The following is an 8,591-nucleotide window of genomic DNA, read 5'->3' as shown; positions in this document are numbered from 1 at the left end:
AGGAGATATTTTTGATCTTCTATTTAAAATAACTAGATCGCTCCTTATTCAATTCCCCTTTTCTCCTAGGTGATGTTTTCACATCTTATCAATAAAATGTCAGCACCGACTTTATATTAATTATTCTCACTTCAGTAGCCCTTTAAAGAGACTCTGAAGCGAGTCTAAATCCACGTTTTTAGCTTCTATTTATGTGAAGCACTATAACTAGTGCTATAACTAGTGCTATAACTAGTGCTCCAACTAGTGCTATAACTAGTGCTCCAACTAGTGCTATAACTAGTGCTAAAACGCTGCATCCCCGCTGCAGACGAGGGGTTTATACCCCCCAAATCCCCTCTGCAAAATCCACAACTTTCTTGGTCATGGGTTTTGCTGCTCATGGAGGCAGAGCTATGGGCTGCAGCTCCTCCTCCATGCGCGTCAATCAGCCCACAGATCTCCGCCTCTTCCCCGCCCCTCTCAGTGAAGGCAGATTGAGAGGGGCGGGGAGAAGTGGTGATCAGTGAGGATTGACGTGCTAAGAGGCAGAGCTACAGCCCTAAGCTCTGCCTCAAGCAGGAAGCGCTCTCCGGACTTAGCACAGGGGATTTGGGGGGTAAAACCCCCCTGGTTTGCCACGGGGATAGCGGCGTTTTAGCACTAGCTATAGTGCTTAACATTAATAAAAGTTAAAAACGTGGATTTAGACTTGCTTCAGAGACCCTTTAAATGACCCACAGCAGCATACATTGTACTAAATATATTTCTTTGATACTGATGGGTGCATATGTTTGACTAACAGCTCCCACTGGTGGCAACTGCAGGGACAATAGAATGGAAGGATTCTGACTGGAAGCAATTGCTCATCATTGCTGACATAAGTGCACAGGAAGAGAATTGTGGCTGAACTGGTGACGGAGTACAGAGTCATTGCAGGTGCAGAACAAGCAAGAGGAAAACCTTTTTTGTTTTGTAAATGAATTTTAATTGTTAAAGAAACCTGGGTGATAACCATAGTGATTACATCATTAAAGAGTACCTGCAGTGAGAAAAGCACCTCAGGAGGGAGGAAGCTTCTGGATCCTAACTGATCCAGCACTGGTTCCCCTGTAAACCTCCTTGTGCGGCCTAGCGGCTCTCCCCTCGGGCTCTAGCAGAAAAAGTTGAGCCCGATTGGGTGTGCTCTGCTGTGTAGACTTGTGCCGCCTGTGCCTGGGGACTTGTTTGGACTAGTACACCTGCACAGCCAGGCCACCGTAAATATTACTGCTGCTGTTGGCTCGGGGGTCTCAGAGCTGAAACAAGCTACCCGAGGAGGACCGGGGAAGCCGCATTAAGGTCTAGAAGCTTTTCCCTCCTGAGGTAAGTACCCCACAAGGACACTTTTTTTACTCACAGATTTTTATTTCAAGTGTTTTGTTTTTTTAAGGTAACAATAAAAATATCCTGCCTCAGGACCATAAAGGTGACATCAATGACTTACTTCAGGTGCGATGTAGTCGGGGGTCCCACAAAACGTTGTCGTGGTAACGCCATTCAGGATACCCTCTTTGCACATTCCAAAGTCTGCTAATTTGCAGTGGCCTTCTGCATCCAGAAGGATAGTCCAGTTTTAGATCCCTGTGGGGAAAACAGTAAACTGGTTTATTTCTTATTTATTGACTGAATTATTATATTTACAGTATGTCCATAGAATTTAAACATTAACAAGTACTATGTCCCATTCACACCTCCACCATGCGTGGTGTGCCAATGGCGGCAGATCCAGTGGGCGGGGCCGGGGGCCAGTGTACTACAGAAAGGAAGCTCATGGCGCTCCAACGGCGGCAGATCCAGTGGACGGGACCAGGATGAGCATACTACAGAAGGGAAACTTATGGTGGCAAATCCAATGGGCGGGGCCAGGGTCAGCATACTACAGAAGGAAAGCTCATGGTGCTCCAATGGCGGCAGATCCAGTGGGCGGGGCCAGGGCGAGCGTACTACAGAAGGAAAGCTCATGGTGCTCCAATGGTGGCAGATACAGTGGGCGGGGCCAAGCATACTACAGAAAGGAAGGTTTCTTGTGCTGAGGCATTTGGATCAACTTGTTTTTTTTCTACCTAGTATGTGCCGAGCAGCAGGAACACCAAGGCTACTTACACAGGATAACAGCTACATTTGGGGGATATGGTCAGGAGTGTCTCTCACCGCGCACCCAATCAAGCATGTCGGCCCGAGCAACATGTCTGATCAATACACGCAACCAATCTCGGCTCGAAATTCATCAAATTGTTGGGCATGCTCTTGGCCGGCACACGATTTTTTAAAATCAGATTAGATAATTATCGAATCTGATGGTGGATCGACTGCCAAGTCTAAAGGTACATACACACGTCTGATTTTTCCAAAGTAGTGGTCATTCGGATCGGTCGTTTTGACGTCAAATCGGGCGTGTGTACAAACGGTCGTTTGGCTGATAAGGCCGATTTGGATGGATTCACCGCAACCCAGCCTCATCAGCCGAACGACCGTTTGTACACACGGCCCGATTTGACGTCAAAACGACCGATCCGACCGACCGTTCGGAAAAATCAGACGTGTGTATGTACCTTAAAGATGTATGGCCATCTTAAGGAGATAAACAGAGATAATTCATGTGATAGAACAGATAAGGAGAGAGAAATCATGAGTAAAGTTAGATAAAGTAAAGATAAATTGTGAATTAATAAGTAAGGTGAGGTAATTGAACACATACAATTTTTGAACAGAATTTCCTCCGAGCACTCCAGTTTTTTCCCACATCCCAAAAACATACAGATAAGTTAAACTAACTTCCCCCTAATTTGGCCCTACACTGCAATACATACACTACACAAGACATACATAAGGCATAGGACTATGGTAGGATTAGATTGTGAGCTTCTCTGAGGACAGATAGTGACATGACAATATAATCTGTACAGCTCTGCGAAAGATGTCAGCGCTATGTAGATACTAACTACGATGGGCGATTCTTGCTTTTCTATCAGATATGGAAGCAGTCTCGTTGTCTTGGCCCGGTCAGGTTGGCGTAGTTGGCAGGCCTTCTGGATCTCTCTGTTCTTGGTAAATGCAGAGATGAGGTCTTGTCTGATCCCGCTCAAAGCCGGGTCCTTCAGCAGAACACACTATGACAGTATCCCGGCTGCCGAAGGACCCATTGAAAGGAACACCTGCTGGTCTCATTCATTTCCTACCAAGGCATTCTGTGGATGTGCTTAAATCCGCATAAACTTGAGCCGTCTATCCGAATAGGAATACTGCCCACGAAACAGGCACGATTCTGTTTCCTCAGGACATATTTCAGCCTAAATCACAGATTATTTCTTAAAGGGGATTTCATGTACAGGTGGAAATGAACATCCTGCAAGGGAGTTCTTCCTGTAGGAACATTGCTGGGGTCGCCACATCCCACGGCAACGAAGGGAGGTCCTCATGCTTTGGGGACTTTGGCTAAAGTCCGGGTATTGTGACACAATGGGGTTGCGGGCCATAAATTCCAAACTCCGTACATCAAAGTCTTTGCAGTCTACTTCCCCATTCCTGATCTCTCAGAAACGTTACTCCTGACCCTGGTCTAGCCTGGAACGTGTAACCAACTGGCGGATCTCACCTCCCTTCCATGGAAGTCTGCCAGTTGCTCCAGCTGATTCCTGTATTCATCCATGGAGTGGGGTCTGTCCTTCAGCCCCTCACATTCCACATGGATGATCCCTGTGCATCTGGCACTTCACAACGATGACCAGATGAATACCTTGGAGCACTGTGCCGTCACCAAGCCTCGTAATGTAACTATACAGAGAACGAGACTTCGGAGATGGAGGAGGAAGTGCTTCTGCCATCGCTGGAGAAAGCCCTCTGGTGAGTACAACTATTTGGGGGTGGGGGGGAGGACAGGGAGGGGGACATCTGGCTACCTATAAATCTGGCTAAACACCTGGCTCACTATATACCTGGCTAAACGACCTTGCTCGCTATACATCTGGCTAACTATACCTGGCTGCACATCTGGCTAACTATACATCTGGCTAACTATACCTGGGCTGCACATCTGGCTAACTATACATCTGGGTCTTATACTCACCATTGGCATGCTGATCCCTCGTCGCGTTACCTCTGATAGCTTCCCCAGTGTCTTCTTCCATGTCCCTTGGTGGATTTTGCTTCTCCCTCGGCGATCACATGTCCCCCGTTGATCGGCGTATATGACACCAGGGTCACACAGCGTCATCAACATCTTGCAACTTAAATTGAATTCAATACAATAACCTGTATTGAATTCAATATAAAAAAAATTGGTTGCAGAAAAAAAAATGGTTTGCAAATTATTGGAAATTAATTAAAACACTTTTTGCACGGAAATCCTGGGGAAACTGGAACGCCAGGGTGGTTACGGGATCCTGGATTACTCTAGCTGTTTGTAACATATCAGAATATAATCACCATGCTGCCTCCAGATCTCAGTACGTGGTGTATCGTGGTACCGTGGGCGCTGCTTATGGGAGGCCACAGAGTTTACTCTTTTCAGGTTATGCTGGTCACTTAAACATCTTATCGTACTTTACGCTGCAGAAGCTATCTTGCACGTTCACAGTTCCAGTAACAAAACAGCGAGAGAAAGCAACGCATCATCATCATTGAAAGACGCACAAACCGTGGCTTATTCACCACCAGCGGTGAACCGTGAACGGCAGAGCACTGCCTCTGTGTCTTCTTAATCCACTTAAGCAAAATCATTTCTAAATCTTAAGAGGTAAAATTAAATAAATGGGATAAAAGGAGGAACCAATGGCATGGAGAGCTTTCTAGTCAGATCAAGCCTTGATGGTTGGATGCTTAAAATATGTCAACAAGCCGCTGGTGATGTCATTTCGCCCCAGGCGTTTAGTGTGTGTAGAGTTCATGTGAGTTAAATATCATGCTCTGACATATCGGTGGGGGCTTTGCCTTTAGTCCTAAATTACTGGAATATTAATGTTACGGTCACAGTGCCGTCCAAGTGTCAATGTCAAGTGAGTTATGCTACAAATGTGCAGTTCAATGTTAAAGAGGACCTGAGTGTGTGTAGAGTTCATGTGAGTTAAATATCATGCTCTGACATATCGGTGGGGGCTTTGCCTTTAGTCCTAAATTACTGGAATATTAATGTTACGGTCACAGTGCCGTCCAAGTGTCAATGTCAAGTGAGTTATGCTACAAATGTGCAGTTCAATGTTAAAGAGGACCTGTAACAAAGGATTAAACTTCAACCAAACCTGCAGCTGATACCCCCTTTCAACTGAGAAATCTATTCCTTTCCTCCCATAGATCATCGAGGGTGTCTGTTTGTCTGATATTTCGGTGAAACCCCGCCCACAGAGTGATGTCGGGACCTAGGTCCTGACATCACACTATGGGAGCCTTGCTGCATTGTGGGAAAGAACGGCTGTTTCCAAATGAAAAGAAACCAGTATCTCCCCTCTGCGCATATGCATATCTATAAAAAAACACAACCTTTTAGCCTATCGCATTGTTAGGGGGCATGGTTATACATAATAGCAGTTGGTGCTGTCTAGTTTTTTTCACATCTGTCAGCAGTAAATATGATGACCTGCAGGCTGATTGTGTATCAAACAATATGAACAAATTCAATGGCGAATATCAATAATTTCTTGATCTCCCTTCTATTTTTCTTTTCACTTTGCAGTGTATTGATTTATTTTCTTCTCTTTTTCGCTTAAAGGGAACCAGAGACGAAGCTAATGAAAAAAATGAAAAAGCTTTTATACATACCTGGGGCTTCTTCCAGCCCCATAAGCCTGGATCGCTCCCACGTCGCCGTCCCTCCGCTGCCTCTATCGCCGCTATCGGGTCCCTGTCACTTCCGGTGGACGTGGACAATTTTCGCATGAACAGGGGCTCCTCCATATCCTTACGCATGCGCCTGCGTAGTATGGAGGCGCATGCGTAAGGATATGGAGAGAGCACCTGTGCATGCGTTAAATTGGCCGCGTCTGCCGGCAGTGACGCACTGCGCTTGCGTCGACTGGCCGAAAGTACGGGACCTGGTACCGTGGAAAAAGGCAGCGGAGGACGGCGGCGTGGGAGCGATCAGGCTTATGGGGCTGGAGGAAGCCCCAGGTATGTATAAAATCTTTTCCCCAACGTCTCTAGTTCTCTTTAAAGGGATTCTGTGTCCACCTACGATCATCCGTTCCCCGCCGCCGGTCCCGTCCAATTATTCATCTTACTAAATGAATAGTGAGCGCACCCGCTCGCCTCTCCGGAGCTTCCTGCGCATGTGCAGTACGAGGTTTTCTCCTACTGCGCAGCAAGCTCCCGGAGACGTGAGCGGAGAGAGAGCATGTGCGCAGCCGCTGTTTACATACAGGAATAATTAGACCGGGACCGGCGGTGGTGAACGGACGATAATAGGAGGACGGTGCGGGACATGGCAGCTACAGGGGGGCGATAGAAGCCCCAGGTAAGTGTCAGTTTTTGTTTTTTCACCCTCCACAGAACCCCTTTAAGTTCTCTTTAAAGAAGTCCTGTGGTGACAAAGTGGAATGCAGTAAATTATTCCGGGAACCCACTTTTATGTTAAACATTCTGGTTTCAGCTTCAGAAACACTTCCGATATATATTGCTGTATATTGAATGTAGCCCCGCCTCCAAGTGATGTATAGCCTAGGCTGATTAGCTATGTGGAATCCCCCCCCCTCCAAGAATTCTGGGAGATCAGGCATATTTTTTACTTGCTTCGGAGATCTGAACAAACAAACATTCTACAGAGGTCACCTGACAGCAGTAAAGATGTTGTCAGTTGTCACCTGTGATAAATTTCAGGGAAGCAGTTCATCTCGGTGCACGGCTCTGAGCGCTGAAGCTGGGTGCTGTCATAGCTGCAATGCCGCATCGGTAATTTGCCACCCCGAACTACATCTCCCTCCGAGTTGCAAGGACTTGGGGGGGAGGGGAGAGAGAATAGTATTTAGTGGCAGCAGGGAGAGCTGTCATTCAGCTTGCCCTGCGCCCATCTTCCTGGTGCCCCATATGTACTCAATTTCAAAATGTACATTAGGGCGATGCGGAAACCATGGGGACAATTGTCTGCCTGAACCATCCTTAACCACCCTGGCGTTCTATTTATTGTGCCAGGGTGGCGGCGCAGCAGTTTTTTTTTTTTTAAGTTTTTTTTTTTAAAATCATGTAGCTAGCCTAATGCCTAGCTACATGATGCCCCCCTCCCTACGGCGTCCGCACGTACCGCCCGATCGGCCGCCGGTGCGTACCCACGTAAGAAATCACGTTCTGAACGGGATTTTCTTTAGGGCTTCCCCCGTCGCCATGACGACGATCGCGATGACGTCATCGACGTCGTGACGTCAGACGGAGTCCCGATCCATTCCTCAGTGCTGCCTGCACTGATGGCCAGGCTGCGCAGGGGTCTCGGGGGAGGGGGAGCGTTAGTTACGCGGCGGGTAGCGGCACATCGGCGGCGATCGTCCACAACACACAGCAAGCAAAGTGCTTGCTGCAGGTTTAAAAAAAAAATTATGAAAATCAGCCCAGTGGGGCCTGAGCGGCGCCCTTCGGCGGTCATGGATGAGCTGAGCGCGTCCATACGGCCGAGGAGGTTAAGGTGCGTACACACGTCTGATTTTATGCCCGATTGTCGTTCAAACTGGAGCTCTGTCATTCAAACAAAAAGTTGTTCAGACTCCTTGTACACACAAACGACAAAACATTTGAAATGCTAATTACAGCGAATTTAAATATCGTATGACTGGTCAATGGAGCTGGATAGAACAATGGACCAGAACAAATGACTGATCAAACAACTTGTTGTTTGAATGTCTATTAGTTTTAAACTAATAGACTTTCAAACAAGTCGTTTGTACACATGTACGGACCTAACTGTAATTGAACGACAGACAGTCCACAGATCCGCGATTGGATCAGTCAAAACTGCTGCTATCAGTTTATCGATTGAACCTACACACACCAAACTGTCGTTCAAACGACCGATTTGAACGACAAGTCGTACAGAAATATCAGACGTGTGTACGTAACTTTAAGGGTAGGCATACACGAGTTGAATATAGTCTGATAGGCTATGGTGGTCAATTCCAACCCAAAATGGAAAACCTAATTCAATAGTTTTCAGTAGAAATTGAAGCGTAAACGTTGTACTGCTCAATGCAGTGCAATGTTATGGGGCTATGACCACTTTCCCCCCCCCCCCCCGCTACTTAAAATATTATGTACTCGCCTTTGGAAAGCTACATATTGTTGGAAAGTCGAGAGCCTTGGCTTTGATTTGCCCTATGCCTCGCGCCGTTGTGATGCACCATTCCCGAGCTGCGGGCGCAGTCCACACTTCTCATGAGTCTAACTCTATGGCCACTTGATGGTGAACATCGCACACCAGGCCCCTCCCTCCTTCGCTGGGCTTCCGGCTGGGAACATGGGTTGCCAGGTTAGTGCTGCTGGGGCAGTGAACACCCCTCCTTCAACACCCCCTAGTTCAGCAACATTGCATCGCATCGACGTGGGCTTAGTGCAAATGTAAGCCAAGATTCTCGGCTTTTGAGCAAAAAGTTTCCAAC

General features: G+C 47.1%; 1 protein-coding gene across 1 annotated transcript in view; it reads right to left on the bottom strand.

The window, feature by feature from the left end:
* PRKCE (protein kinase C epsilon) overlaps positions 1-8,591 on the bottom strand; it is a 484,799-nt gene that overhangs the window by 69,496 nt on the left and 406,712 nt on the right. The window contains 2 exon segments of the mRNA XM_068233034.1: positions 1,466-1,586; positions 1,588-1,602. Coding sequence (XP_068089135.1) covers positions 1,466-1,586; positions 1,588-1,602 — 136 coding nt within the window.

Source organism: Hyperolius riggenbachi, chromosome 4 (genome assembly GCF_040937935.1).
Source record: "Hyperolius riggenbachi isolate aHypRig1 chromosome 4, aHypRig1.pri, whole genome shotgun sequence".
NCBI classification, from domain to species: Eukaryota; Metazoa; Chordata; class Amphibia; order Anura; family Hyperoliidae; genus Hyperolius; species Hyperolius riggenbachi.
This window is presented reverse-complemented; position numbering and strand designations above follow the sequence as displayed.